Raw genomic sequence first — 14190 nt, forward strand, 5'->3', positions numbered from 1 at the left:
CTTGTACCTCCATTGACCTCACTCTCATGTAACTAAATCTTTGCATTACCAGAGGAGCTACTGCTCCTCTCGTCTTCCATAGTCTTAGACTCAGATAGGACGTTAAACCAATCAATCGATCAATTAATCAAAGTGTGCTGCCCAACACAATGATATCGTCATCATCCCAGGGTGATAAAATAATAAGATCTTGGAAGGAGTAAGTCAAGAGTAGTTGTTGGTGTGAAAGTTGGGTATCATAACCTACACGTCACTAAACGCCTCTGCTACAAGGAACCATGCCATGTTCAGTTCGCTTCCTGTCTTGCTCTTACGTCGCGAATCAACGCCTTCGCATCTTCGACCTCGAAGTTGTCCTGACATAACTCGTTCGCCAGCTCACTCGCCCTCTGATACATGCCGCGTTGATACTCGTATCGCGCCAACCATAGCCTTGCTTTGCTCGTTGTTGGTGTGACACCCACGCCTCCCCCGCCATCAGGGCCTACCTCGTCAACCTCAGGTCCCTCTTCCTGAGCGAGAACAAGCTCCATATATGCAGAGCATTCGGCCATGTTGCGAATGCGCTCGTAAAGAAGCGCGATCTGGTAGAGGACCTCTGGATCGAGTATGCCGCCGCCTAACGCTGCTTCGCCGCTGCCGAATGATGAACCTGCACCAGCATCGTAGTATGAGCCTGCCACCAGCGCGCGCTTGTAGGCGCGGATACCGTTCATGACCTTGCCCACCCTCCCAAAACACTGACCAACTGCCATCCATAGCTTGGGGTCGTATGGCCGTAAAGCAGCAGCGCGTTGGTGGTAGAAAAGAGCGTACGAATGCATTTCCAGCACCTCATACGTCTGTCCCAGACCGTACCAAGCGCGGTAATCCTTCCGATTTACGTCAACGGCACGTCGGTAGGATTCGATGGCGGCGTGGGTGTTCTTCATTTCGACAAATTCGTGGCCCATCAGTGTCCAGGCGGAGAGGAAGGCACGGTCTAGTGTGAGGGCGCGGCGGAAGTACATGACGGCTTTCTCGTGCTCTGACTTCACTGAGTAGTAGTTGCCAACTACACAACACGTCTCCGGCCGAAACTTGTCTGTCGCTGATGCTAACTGCGCCAGGAATGCAAGTTTCGGCCTCATCTCCATAACATATAAGATGTTAGAGTAGTGATCGAGATGGTCGAGACGGTGTGGGTCAGTGACGAGCAGATCTGAGAAAATGTGCTCGGCCTCGTCAAAGTCTTTGCTGTGGTAATGAAGTAGGGCACGCTGTGTCTTCAGGAAGGCTGATGTTGGGAAGATAGACATGATCTGTGTGAGAGAGTTATGTACCGACTCGCTGACCTGGTACAGCTCCTGCGAAGTGGTGACGTGGAAGATGAAGGACATCAGGTTGCGCGGCAGTTGTTGGGCAAGATCTTGAAGCTGAGGGACGTCAGTCAACCCCACTTTAGCATATATAGACATTCTCACCTCTTCGTTCGTGCCAAGCAGGGACGTGAGTTCCTGCCATGCGCCCCAATTATACGGATACTGCTGCACACTCTGTAGAAGGAAGTCGATTGCGAGCTTCTCGTTCTTCCCCCTGGCGAGCACAATGCCGTAGAGGTACTCCAGCCATCCATGGGGCTGCCGACCACTGCTAGGGAGGGCGGCGAACCACTGTTCAAGGACAGTGGATATACCAGGCAGCTCTTTGTTGAGCATGACACCGCCATCTTGTGGACCCAGAATCATCTCACTGTCTTCATTCATGCGCCTCTCGCCGACAATGTATTTGGCGTATAGCGCAAGGAAGAGCGACTTCTGACTCAGCCCTGCTACAATGTCGGCGGTCGAGGATGAGGCGGTCGATGTGCTGGCCCGCGCCTTACCCTTCGGCGCGCGCTTCGTTTCCGCAACGGGCGAGTAGGTCGCATGGACAGCGCCCTTGGGCAGTGGACCTGGGAGGAAGACGGCGGCGCATCGGTCGTATTCGCGGCAGTCGAAGTATGTCTTTGCGAGGAGGAACTTGTGTGCTTCTCGCGCTTCTAGTCGCTGCTCAGTAGCATCTTTAGTGATTGTGTTCGGTGTCTGCGGCGGTGTGTGGCCAGACATGGGCGAGTCGATATCGGTATCTGAGCCACCGTCGTGGGAGGTTGGAAGCGAGTTGAGCAGTTCTGCAGCCCTTGGTCAACATCAGTACGGTCAGTTTAATATGAACGAAGCTACAAGCAGCATACCATTTCGCAGAATTATAGAGGCAGCGCTCGGTACAAGACACTACGGCATCCTGCAGCTGCGCCTTCAGTTGCGCCTCTTCGGCCTGCGAGAGCGCACTCATGGTAAGTGAGTGCCTTGCGAATGTCGACTATGACCGCATCGAATTGGGTTGTCGGTGTTGGTAGCACGCGCCGTCGCGCCTGCCTGCCCCCAGACGAAATGTGGGGCAGCAACAAACAATGTCGGAAAATGTCACGCCGTCACCCCCGCGGAAATTTGGCCTTCACCGCCCTGTCCCACCATTGCCCCTCCTCCACCCCTGAGCCCGATCGTTGTTCGAAATTTGACTTGGAAGGTTACAAGCAATCGAGAATAAGCATGCCTACTACATTGAAGGAGTTTGAGAGCGTCTGGCCGCGCATTGTGGCCGACCTCCAGGACCACTGCAAAGGCTACAAGCTTCCCCAGCAGTCTCTTGATTGGTTCACCAAGGTACTTTCCTGAACAATGCTTCCAGGAAGTCACATGCTCACCAACCACCCAGTCTCTCGACTACAACACAGTCGGTGGAAAATGCAACCGTGGTATGTCAGTTATCGACACTGTCTCCATCCTCCGCAATGAGATTCTGGACCCCAAGTCTGAGGAGTACTTCCGCCCTGCTCTGCTTGGCTGGATGATCGAGCTGCTGCAGGCCTTCTTCCTCGTCTCGGACGACATCATGGACTCCTCCAAGACCCGCCGTGGCAACCCCTGCTGGTACCTTGCACCCAAGGTTGGCATGATTGCCATCAACGATGCCTTCATGCTCGAGGCCTCCATCTACCTGCTGTTGAAGAAGCACTTCCGCCAAGAGAAGAGCTACATCGACATGGTTGAGCTGTTCCACGAAGTCACTTTCCAGACTGAGTGCGGCCAGCTGTGTGATCTCCTCACTGCTCCCGAGGATGATGTCAACCTCGACAACTTCAGCCTCGAGAAGTTCACTTTCATTGTCATCTACAAGACCGCGTACTACTCCTTCTACCTCTCGGTTGCATTGGCCCTCCACTACAACGGAAACGCAACACCAAAGAATCTTCAGATCGCACACGACATCCTGATCCCTATGGGCGAGTACTTCCAGGCCCAGGACGACTATCTTGATGCTTTCGCCGACCCAAAGACTCTTGGCAAGATCGGCACTGACATCCAGGACAACAAATGCTCGTGGCTTGTCAACCAGGCGTTGAAGAAGGTCACACCGGAACAGCGCAAGATTCTCGAGGAAAACTACGGCCAGAAGGACTCTGAGAAGGAAGCCAAGGTAAAGGCACTGTACCACGAGCTTGAGCTGCAGAAGTTCTATGAGCAGTGGGAAGAGGAGCGTGTTGCTGAGATCAGATCGAGGATCGAGAAGGTCGATGAGAGCGAAGGCCTGAGGAAGGAGGTCTTTGAGGCTTTCCTTAAGAAGATCTACAAGCGCAGCAAATAAGCGTCGTTTTACAACAGGTAACCACGGAACATAGCGCTATAATACCGCGCCAAATACCCATATGTTTTCAAACGATATCCGAACAACAGCACTGGTGCCCCATGGCGCCCATGTAGCACTGCAGCATTTAGCGATGGTTTCGAAAATCGTAATGATCGGGCACACAACTCTACTGACACATCATCCGGCAATCAGGGTCGATTCAATCCGCAGTCTACGACTCAGATCACTGCTCTTACAGCACTAGATCTAAAGACACAGCAATCACCCTTCGTCGAACAGGTGTCACTGACTCCGGCGTGAAGTCGGTCTAGCATTCACTTCCGTTGACATACATAAAAGCTCACCTGTGCTCACAAGCTGCTGAGCCGAACCACAGCAACTGCGTCACCAGACACCGATCCACGATCACTCTTTCTGACTTACACTTCACACGAACAACATCTTTACAAGCATCAATGTACGGGCCGTACGACCACTCGAGCTACCATGAAGCCCATCGTCCATTGGACATGGCCGACCTTCGTCAAATGTCATATGACGATCTGCGAGCATTATTTCGACTCCTTTCAGGCCTCGTCAGCGGAGCTGATTCTACTCCCCACACTCGCGCAATATTTGAGACCATGAACCACATTTGGGAAATCACTCAAGGTACACGATTGGGCCCTGAATATGGCGAATTTGATCTCTACGGCGGCCATCACTTTCAGGGAACATCAAGTGCAACTATAGAAAACGTCCAGCTCATCAGCAGAGATCAGTCATCAGCTGGGACTCCGCCTCCACCCCACCGTAGCCGGCACAGGCAATCGCCTGGTCCAACTCGCCGGGATGCTTCCTGGGTTGCTCAGGGTGGATTGCCAGATACGCATCGCCTCAACGCTCGCACCCGCCCACACAGCTGGCCGAGTTCCTTCGTGCGGGTGTGGTCGACCGCTGAATTACGCGGCGTTCTTACAGAGCTAGGATATGGCGTAAGAGACGTGAACCTTCACGGGACCAGGCGTAATATTGAGGACGAGCTCGAGATGCGTGACCGCGATCCGGCGAGAGAGGCCAGAGTCGTTACTGAGTTCGTTCACGCAGCCCCTGTTCTACTACCGCAGCAACAAGACGTACACGTATACCCTCCAACACGCCGGGAAATCCATGTTCATCCTTCGCAGCCGCAGCGTGTGGATGTTTATGAGCCCAGGAGACAGGTGGATATACATCATCATCAGCTTCTTCCAAGAATTGTGCATCACCATTACCCATCTCCCTCAGCGCAGACCTACATCCAACGGGCTGGCGCCCCTCAGGCATACGAACGGCCTGCTCCGCAGGCTGAAGACGTTGAGTTCAGGGCAAGGAGGAGGACTCAAGGTAAGAATGAAAGGAAGAAAGGTAATAGGGGTGATAGCAGTGACGAGGACTACTGAGTAGGCGGGCCTTTATGCTCAGTGGTTGTGTGGAGATAATTCAGAACTGCATCCGGTGATTACGAGGTGTTGTAAACCCAGCTTGGAATAGTAATCTAGACACAATGCCAATGCCCATGAGCTGTTTCCTCAAACTCTGTTGCCAATGCTGATGTTGACTTAGTAGAATACAGTCGGTAGTCGATAATCGTCAAGACGTGCGTAAATCTTTCAGCCAAAAGTCGAATTATTGGAGGACATAAGTGAGACTATCAAAGCACCGAATTGCTGCATGTCTGGTGTCTCTTTTCATGTGATACTGTCTTAAGTAGGCGGGTCAGATTAGGGGCGTGCTTGCTTCGTTATCTGTCACGGTTCAGGGTGCTCCTGCCTGTCGAGCCTCACCTGCCATGAGAGTGACTGCCACGTCACACTAGCGTTGTTTGCAGCTACTCACCTATACATACTGTCCGTAGCTTCACACAATACAACCTCAGTTCAATCCTTCAATTCTTCCCACAGCGTACTGATCACTCACGATCCACGCCCCGACATTATCGCTCTTCCTTGCTATGGACCAACCCTTCCCACCTCTCATTACGAAACTTCAATGACAACTCGATTGATTCAACGTTCAACGTCAGTTTCAATATGATAGCTTCGCGAATTTACACGTTACACCTTGTCATACGGAACCGTGGGTTCGGCCTTTCTGCAGCCAGAATATACTGCTTAGTCACAGTGAGCACACACCGAAACATTTTACCTATGTATGGCGCACATCACACGTTTGACCAAGCTGGCTACGCGGCACAACCTATCATAGTCTCATTCTAAGACTTTACCAAGCTTGCTCCAGTGACGTGAAGGGCACCTGCACGAAGCGCCAATGCCGCCTTGCAGTCACGCCGGTCTTCATAACCTACCTGGTCAAGCTGATCTTGGAGGACTTTGCTGTGAGTGGGCAACGATGTATTCTCGCTAGGCCAGTATAAATATCGCCGTCCCCGTCGTCCGTTCCAGTCCATCACACTTTTTCGTCTCTGTCTCCACACACGATACAGCATAACAGACCAATTCTACTACAACAAGACTCTACCAAGCTAACAGAATAACACGGCATCGATTTGTGTTTGCCAGCGTTCTGCTGTTCTGGTTGGCCAGCTAATTAGGTTAGGTCTCCCGCACTTCGCACCATGTAGATATTCATCCTCCCATAGTACTCAATCGACACATCATCCACCTCATATCATCAGTGTGTCTCATACCCTTCGTACCCATCTCACCGGTCTTTGTCGCCGAACGCCGCAGGTGGCGCTCATACGTCGACTTGTTCCCTCCTGTCCGAGTCGAATGGACCAGATACGACGTGAAAGATCGCGACATCGATGTACTGCATGGTGCTTACATGGAGGCTTTAGAACTGAACAGCCGTAGCGAGGCCGTGGAGCGAGAGTTCGAACATGATCGCGACAGTATTGCGGGAGCAGGGGTGAGATATTGACCAGGAAACTTTCGAATTGGTGCGGACTCAGAGGAAAGAGTGACCACAACTCCTCCTTCATGGTCATGCGCGTGAGGAGTAGCACGTCTATCGGCAAGATGAGGTGCATATTCACGAACAGCCAGCTGAAGAATATCACATCCATCAGCAGACTCAGAACACGGTCCATCTTCACCAACCAAATCGTCAAGTAGATATACACACAGCGCCTTTCAGTCAAGGGCATGCAGCAATGGGGCAGGCTGGCCATGCCTATTCTGCGCATAAGTCGATCGAGCAGAAGAAGGGTAGGAAGAAGATGGCCAGGGTAAAAGCAAAAGCCGCAGGCAAGTATCTTCGCAAGAAGAATATGAGTCTGAGGAGAGCGACCGCAGGCAGAAGACAAGCAGAGCGCAGAGCAAGAGCAAGAGTCGACGATATGAATCTGAAGAAGATAGTTCTGAATCCGACCACATCGCTCGAAAACCCAGCAAATGAAAAGTAAGAGCAAGAGCAGACATCGTGCGCCTCCATCAGATGACGGGGACGATTCCCAGTCAGAGTCTGCCGACCGCGAGCTGTCCAAGACGCCAAAAAGGAGCAAGAGTAAGCATCGCGAGCCATCATACAGCGAATCCGAGTGCGAGTCGCAATCCAGTGACGAGCGTCTAAAGCCAAAGAAGCCAACCACTGCACCGCCGAACCAGAGGCTCATCGACAACACGGCGTACAGTGAGGTTGAGGGCTTCGAGGGCGACTACGCCTTGGCCTCAGACCTCGACTTCGCGGACTGACGAGAGCGATGTGGGTGAGCAGGTGAGGAAGTGTCAGGGATCGTGAGTGATCCGTACGCATGTGGGAAGAATTGCAGGATTGAACTGAGGTTGTATTGTGTGAAGCTACGGACAGTACATATAGGTGAGTAGCTGTAAACAACGCTAGTGTGACGTGGCAGTCACTCTCATGGCAGGTGAGGTTCGACAGGCAGGAGCACCCTGAACCGTGACAGGAAGGCTTGGGGTGGTGGGAAGAAGGGCAAGGGAAGGAAAAGAGGGAGGGTGAGACTGTGAGGAGATAGTCGAAAAGAAGTATAGATGAGTGGTTCTTGCATCGAGGAGATACTAGCGAGTCAGATAAGCTGTAAGAATGGAACACCTTCAAAACTAGATCCTCGGTAGAGTTCAGGAGACTATGAGGATTCGAACTTATAGTCAAATATCAGGTATCAGTGTCGGAAATGAGAGCGTACGCTTCTACACTTTTTTTGTTAGAAAGTGAGGTCTGAAGTAAGTCAGTTTACCGTCAGAGCTCCAAAACACAAGAATCGTAAAATGCAATAATGGAGAAAGTGCGAAGGAAACGAAAGCCCGGAGGCCTCTCAATGGATAACAGTATGATAGTATGGCTTGAATGCAATAAGTATATACACTAAAGAAATGCCTATGTACCGGCTATGCTAAACATAATCATTCAGGAGATATCAACCCATCTAAGCAGCATTTGCCGCAGCCAAGATAACATCCGCAGCCTTCTCAGCAACCATGTACGTGCTCACAGCAGTGAAAGTACCCGGAATGCGGGGGAAAACCGACGCATCAACGACACGAAGGCCCTTAGTGCCACGAACGTTGAAGCTGCTGTCAAGCACGGCCATGTTGTCGTCATCAGCACCAATAGGGCACGTAGACGAAGCGTGGTGGCCCCACGCGCTGTTCTTGATGTAGTCCGCAATCTCCTCAGGAGTGTCGACATCCTTACCCGGGAGGACCTCAGTAACGGGAACGACCTGGCGCTTGAACGCATCACGGGTAAGCGCGATAGCCTCAGTCATGGCAGTGAGGTCCTTCTGGTACTCGCCCACACCGGTGTCGAAGTAGTTGTACGTGATAGCAGGAACATCAAGCGGGTCCGCGGACTGCAGGGTAACGGTACCAGCAGTGTTCCTCGGGTGCGCCTTGAGGATAGCCCAGGAGAAGAGGTTGTGCACGGCGGTCGCGTTGACGCTGTAGTTGGGGAAGTAACCGCGGAAGTTGACAGGGCCGCCGAAGGCGAAGATGTCCCAGTTGTTCTTCTCGGCGACGCTGGACTGGTAGAACATGGTGGCACCGAGACCGGGGGAGGCGTAGATGCCGCGGTTGCCAAGAATGGGGGTGTTGTAGCGCCCGATGCAGGCGTCGGCGGAGTCGCCCTTGAAGGTGCAGCCGTTAAGGGCGGAGAAGTCGTTCTCAACCTTGCCCTGGACGCTGATCTCGTAGTGGTCCTGGAGGTTGGTTCCGACACCGGGAAGGTCAACAACGACGGGGATGGAGTGCTTCTTTAGCTCATCTGCAGGACCGACACCGGAAAGTTTGAGGAGCTGGGGAGAGTTGTAAGTTCCACCAGCAACAATAATTTCGCGGGAGGCCTTGGCGGAACCGGCAGTACCCTTTGCGCCAGTGTTCTTAGGGCTGGCCTTGTAGAGGTATTGGCCGTCGAGGAACTCGACACCGGTCGCACGGGGAGGAGTGACAGTCTCGTCGAAGGTGATCTTGGTGACGTGCGCGTTCAGTCTTACGTCGAGGGGGTACATCTTGGTGCCGTTTGTGTACTGGGTTCAATTAGCTGACTACCTCCAGGCTCGCCTTTGTTGTGGTCACTCACCTTGGCATCGCGGACAGCGACTACGAACTCACGGGAACCAGTACGCTTACCGTCGGAAGTACTCAGGGGGATCTGGAACAGGCCAGGGTCAGAGTCACGCGCGTCGGTATCAGCGTTGGCATCGCCTGCAACGAGTGTGGCCAGGTTAACAACGGCGTTTGTCTTGTTTCCAAGAGCGAAAGCAGCGCCTCCGACCAAGCTCAGAAGCTGAGGATCGCTGGTGACGATGTCGATAGGTGCGTACTGTGTGCCCAACCAGCCGTTGTAGCCGTGTCCCTCGATAGCAGTGAGGTAAGCGTTCTTCTCGAGCTTGACGAAGTACTTGCGCATGTTGTCAGGGGCCCAAGAAGAATCGCCAGTGAGGTTTGCAATGTACTCGAAGTCGGACTGGTGCGGGTAGACAGCGATGAGAGCGTTGTGCGCTGTGCAACCTCCCAGAGTACCAGTCCTAGGGTAAAGTGTACCCTTCTGGACAGAGCCCGCAGGAGGGGAGAGACCTGTGTATTCGCCACCATCAAGTGTGGTGTATGAAGTCTTGAAGTCGCGAGCTTGCCTCTCCTCGTCGGCGTAATGCTTAACGAAGAAGTTCCAGGCCAGGTTGGGGTCCTCTGAGACCTTCGCGTTGAAGGAAGGTACAGTGTAGTTCTGGTTGGCGGCCTGGTCATCACCAGCTTCGATCAGAAGTGTCTTGTGGCCGGCAAGGGCGAGACGAGCCGCCAGGGGGCCGCCACCTAGACCAATTGTCAACACTTTGGATACCCCAGGAGGTCTTCAGTGAGTTCAACTTACCAGCACCGCTTCCAACAACGACATATTCGTACCCGGTAAGCTCGACGGCCTTTGCGAGCGAGATGGAGGCCGCAGCCACAACAAATTGACGGAACAGCATGGTGATTATTAGTAACGAGAGTGATTGTAGAGAGGGTCTATGATCATTAGCGACTGTGTCGATGAAACACAGCTATAGTAGAGGACCTACAAATGAGTGAACACCTGCTGAATCTACGGCTGGAGGTATCCAATGTCTTTATACTACCCCTTCACGACCCTACGGATGTTGCATTGCTCTAGATTAGAACCCTGTTCATTTTTACTCTGCTCGGTCAATAGTCGCTAGGTGCATGTAGTTACTCGCTGTACAAGGCGTGCGGTACTGGTTCCTGTTCCGTGTAACAAGCCGAAGCAAACAACTTTTGTCCATGCCAATGATCGACACGGCATCGTGTGGATATACTCCGCTGTCCAGGGTGCCCTTGAAGGGGCAATATCCGAGGTCGAATGACTAGGCGGACGATGTTCGCATTCCAGATGTTTGGTAGAAGAACAAGGTGCTGCACATCTCCATTGGCACAAAACCTAGTAAACTTGTTGACGAAGGACCAATACGAGGCTCAGAATGTAGAAAACTTGCGATGGTGACGCTCAAGTTTAGATTGCATGTTCCAGAGGGTCCACGGTTGGTGCGCACGGTCGTTATGCTCAAAACAGCCGTTCCCTAATTTCGATCCGTCCCCGCGGGTATTCGGGGGCTAGAAGGAGGGTGTCGCCTCATCGAGACTGGTAACTCGGAATTCTTGCAATGTTTGTAGACCTCGACCGTCGTTTTCATTTCGAAATTCTCAAGTCCTTCGTTCCGACCCATAACGTCTGGGGAAGGCGGCTCAACGTGTAACGGTTTGTAGTGGCGCAGCGAATGCGCACCGCTGCCCTCCTAGGACAGAAGAGGTAACGGTGCTTGGACCTGCAGGACTGTGATGGTGCCATTATTTGTTCCTGATATTGCTTGTCCACAAAGCGCACATGATCTGCGCTGTCAAATGATCCTCTTACTCCTTTTGAATGTTGACAAATCTAACAATTAGGTCTAGCGACTGCGCAACCTTCTTCTCGACCAAGATTCACGACTCGATCACATTGGCGCGTTATCGATGTGCGGTTGATCAAAATGCATTTGGTGTAGTGGTCTGGGTGGGTTACGACAACGCCCTCGTGGCCTCCCTAGTGGCCCTGTCGCCGTTTGCCGCTCAATGCCGTATCTGTCACCAGGTGGAGAACCACAGGGCTCGTTCAGTATTACTTGTTGACGATCTCGTTGTGAAAGTGAAGAAAGTTGTAGTTCGCAATGATATGGAGCAGGGTATAGGTGCCAAAAGAGAAATAGGTCGAGAGGTACACCTATCTGTTGCCGAGGTAAGGCGGCGCTAGCGAGTGGATGACCTTGCGGCTGGCGACTTCCACGGACGAGATCCACTTCACAGTAACGATACTGCTGCCAGTTTTTCAAGGCGCAAACTGCCGACGACAGGTGCGTTCGCCACATCACAATACAACAGTACAGATCACAGGCCACGTTCGATCGCATCCGCCAACGGCAAATGCCGGGAGTTATAATGGACCCCAAATAAATGACAGTTGTGATTGACATGTCCGTCGTGCTGCAGAGTGAGGGTGTCAATGTTGGGAGATGTGAACGTTCAACACTTCTGGATCTGCATCAAGGCAAGTTGGCAGTGCCTTGACTTCTCAGCAATGTCTCATGCGTGCTCCTGGTCAGACACACAAAGAAACCAGCAAGTACTTTACTATCAACTATCACCAAGCAGCGTACGATCAAGATGGTTCGCATAACATGGCGTCCCGGCATGCCCCTAGACATACCTAATATCCGCCTACCGGACGACCACTTTTACACATATACAACCGAGGACCTTCAGGCGTTCGTTTGAGCAGCAGCTGAGTTCGTCCAACGGCATGAGTTATCTGATTCATGTGATGATGAGTATTTTGAAAAAGTGGCCAGGATGTTGAAAAATGCACAGAAACATCTTGCTGAACGACCAGCTTCGAGCAGTGTCGCTATCATAGATGACGGCCAACTTGCTGTTCACACAGTATATGCCGGGCGGTCTTCGCAAGTCACACACATATTCATACCATCGCAAGAACCGCAGGTCATCTATGATACGTATCAATATAAATGCTCTCAGTATCAGCACGTCAACCTCATTGCTAACCATTCACCAATAGCTTATCCACAGCCAGGCATGCTAACAGAAATTCCTGAGATAGGCGACGGATTAAAGGAACAAGACGAGAAAGAGCAGTGAGGATGAAGGGTCAACAGATGGAGAAGAAAAGCGGAGAAGGGAAAAAGAAATAAACTCGGCATTCCCAAAGGAAAGAACATGAAGGATGACGAAAAGCCATATGCCATGGGTCTGATAAGGAGGATCGTGACGATCGCCGGACACATTCGAGGAGGAAGACAAAAGGTTCAAAGAAGGAACGAAGTCAGACAAGGGACCCACCTCACCGCCGACAGGAGAATCATAAAAACCGAACATGTCACAAGCATAATTGTCAGTCCGTACTTTCACTACATCCTGTTCTCAGAGCCTCTGCGCCTTCCATATATGAGTTAGCGCCCACTCGCTTCACTGTGTAGATAAACACCACCATAGGTAGTACTAATCCACACGATTCTGCCCTTTGAGAATAATGAGTCGGAAGACGGAGAACAATCCGACCGAGACCAACAACGCAGCAGAACGAAAAAAGCGAGAAAAGAGTCGCCGCCACAGTCAGGCTAATAATGACCGTGATCACGAGTCTTCACGCAGGAGTCCGCACTGCAACGAAAACAGGAATGAAGGCAAGGGCAAAGGTAGGGCTAGGTCGGAGAGTGCACGCAACAATCGCACGCGTGAGCGACAAGGCCGTAAAAACCCTCAAGATGACAGGAAGAAGTTCGATCGAGATGCAAGCCCACATCCCCGCCAGTCTTCGTCATCTAGACCAGAGAAGGGGCAGTCTAGCCACAACGATGATCAGCGTAAACAGCAACCTACTCAGAACGCCGACGATAAACAGTCCGGCTCAGCACAATCAGTCCTGTTCAACCCCTACGACGCCCCCGGCGTCGAACATTACTCCCCTGCAGGTACCTTTAGAATGATCGCTAACGCCCTCGCACTACAGTTCCATCCCGACAAGCAAAAGGGTAAGTCCGAAGCTGAGGTCAAGCATGCTCATAATTGCACGATAGGGGTCAACACAGCTAAGGAGAACTTGCTGGATGAGCAAAGGAAAGTAGTGTAGGATGCCGATAGTGTACTGGATGCGGAGTTCGAGGAGTGGTTGGTTACGCAAGGAGTTGGGAAGCCACGAAACACGATATAAGATTGATTCCCGGAGTCGTCTGTAGAAATATCGCGATGGCCTCAAGAAGGCAGAGTTCAGGCTTGCTCGAGACGAATCATGCGTGTTCGGATTGTCTATGTCACTCTACGTGCACGTACAACCGCCATCCTTTCTACAATGCAAGCCTTGTTGAGTGGATAACGAGCCACCAGAATGCCAGTGCGACTACCAATATGACAGTATCGAAGCACCGTTGCATGCATATCAAGTGCAGATATACAAAAATGCCCCAATCTTGCTTCCGCTGGGCAGTGTTCTTTCTCCACACCATCCTCTTCCATGGGAATAGAAGGATCGATGCAGCCGGGTTCGGGAGCTCTTCTTCCTAGACCCAATGCTCGTACGGACCCCGTGCAAGATCAGCTACAGCGTCTTCCCACTCAATTGTGTCATCTTTGGCAAGGTTTGGCACATCGATGATGAGGCGTCGAACGTCCAGTGTGGCGTTCTTCCAGACCGCTGTGTACACCATGAGAAGAGCCAGCCTGAAGAATAGAGAAGCATATAGGCATCTTCAGCTTGTTCTATCTCCCTGGAACGCCAGAGTAAGGCTCTCGAGGTGAAGTTTGAAGAGCGGAACAAGATAGAGGTGTGCCTGGGCGGCTTCCGAGACGGCAGCATCTCCTAGGAACGACCGGTCGACGTGCATGCCTTCCAAGGTATGGATAGTCAGATGGCGCAGAAGTCTGTATGACTGGACCTTTGGCATCGATAGCTGCAACTGAACGCCTTTGATGCGCAGACAATCGTGCTCGACATCCTTAAGATGCAGTCGAAGCAGAAGACTACAAGTCTGCT

At 52.0% G+C, this 14190-nt stretch overlaps 6 protein-coding genes across 6 annotated transcripts; 4 read left to right on the top strand and 2 right to left on the bottom strand.

The window, feature by feature from the left end:
- Positions 1 to 222: 222 nt before the first annotated feature.
- Positions 223 to 2313, bottom strand: BU25DRAFT_394424 (TPR-like protein; the record flags this gene model as incomplete). The annotated part of the gene is made up of 3 exons (XM_033704740.1): positions 223 to 1415; positions 1464 to 2157; positions 2213 to 2313. 3 exons carry the CDS (start codon positions 2311 to 2313, stop codon positions 288 to 290), a joined length of 1923 nt encoding a protein of 640 aa, XP_033560700.1. The 3' UTR covers positions 223 to 287.
- Positions 2314 to 2510: 197 nt separating this feature from the next.
- Positions 2511 to 3714, top strand: BU25DRAFT_491880 (uncharacterized protein). The gene is made up of 2 exons (XM_033711600.1): positions 2511 to 2684; positions 2737 to 3714. The coding sequence occupies exons 1-2, from the start codon at positions 2571 to 2573 to the stop codon at positions 3664 to 3666; spliced, it is 1044 nt and encodes a 347-aa protein (XP_033560701.1). The 5' UTR covers positions 2511 to 2570; the 3' UTR covers positions 3667 to 3714.
- Positions 3715 to 3886: 172 nt separating this feature from the next.
- On the top strand, positions 3887 to 5118 carry BU25DRAFT_471396 (uncharacterized protein). Its single transcript, XM_033710819.1, has one exon. The coding sequence runs from the start codon at positions 4125 to 4127 to the stop codon at positions 5088 to 5090; it is 966 nt and encodes a 321-aa protein (XP_033560702.1). The 5' UTR covers positions 3887 to 4124; the 3' UTR covers positions 5091 to 5118.
- Positions 5119 to 6805: 1687 nt separating this feature from the next.
- On the top strand, positions 6806 to 7346 carry BU25DRAFT_459220 (uncharacterized protein; the record flags this gene model as incomplete). Its single annotated transcript, XM_033710262.1, has 2 exons — positions 6806 to 7009; positions 7059 to 7346. The coding sequence occupies 2 exons, from the start codon at positions 6806 to 6808 to the stop codon at positions 7344 to 7346; spliced, it is 492 nt and encodes a 163-aa protein (XP_033560703.1).
- A 695-nt stretch (positions 7347 to 8041) lies between these two features.
- Positions 8042 to 10081, bottom strand: BU25DRAFT_440539 (GMC oxidoreductase; the record flags this gene model as incomplete). The annotated part of the gene is made up of 3 exons (XM_033709183.1): positions 8042 to 9139; positions 9193 to 9923; positions 9982 to 10081. The coding sequence occupies 3 exons, from the start codon at positions 10079 to 10081 to the stop codon at positions 8042 to 8044; spliced, it is 1929 nt and encodes a 642-aa protein (XP_033560704.1).
- A 2609-nt stretch (positions 10082 to 12690) lies between these two features.
- Positions 12691 to 13440, top strand: BU25DRAFT_471398 (uncharacterized protein; the record flags this gene model as incomplete). Its single annotated transcript, XM_033710820.1, has 2 exons — positions 12691 to 13192; positions 13238 to 13440. The coding sequence occupies 2 exons, from the start codon at positions 12691 to 12693 to the stop codon at positions 13288 to 13290; spliced, it is 555 nt and encodes a 184-aa protein (XP_033560705.1). The 3' UTR covers positions 13291 to 13440.
- Between the last annotated feature and the right edge of the window lie 750 nt (positions 13441 to 14190).

The sequence above is a fragment of the Macroventuria anomochaeta genome, assembly GCF_010093625.1.
Source record: "Macroventuria anomochaeta strain CBS 525.71 unplaced genomic scaffold BU25scaffold_20, whole genome shotgun sequence".
Lineage (NCBI taxonomy): Eukaryota > Fungi > Ascomycota > Dothideomycetes > Pleosporales > Didymellaceae > Macroventuria > Macroventuria anomochaeta.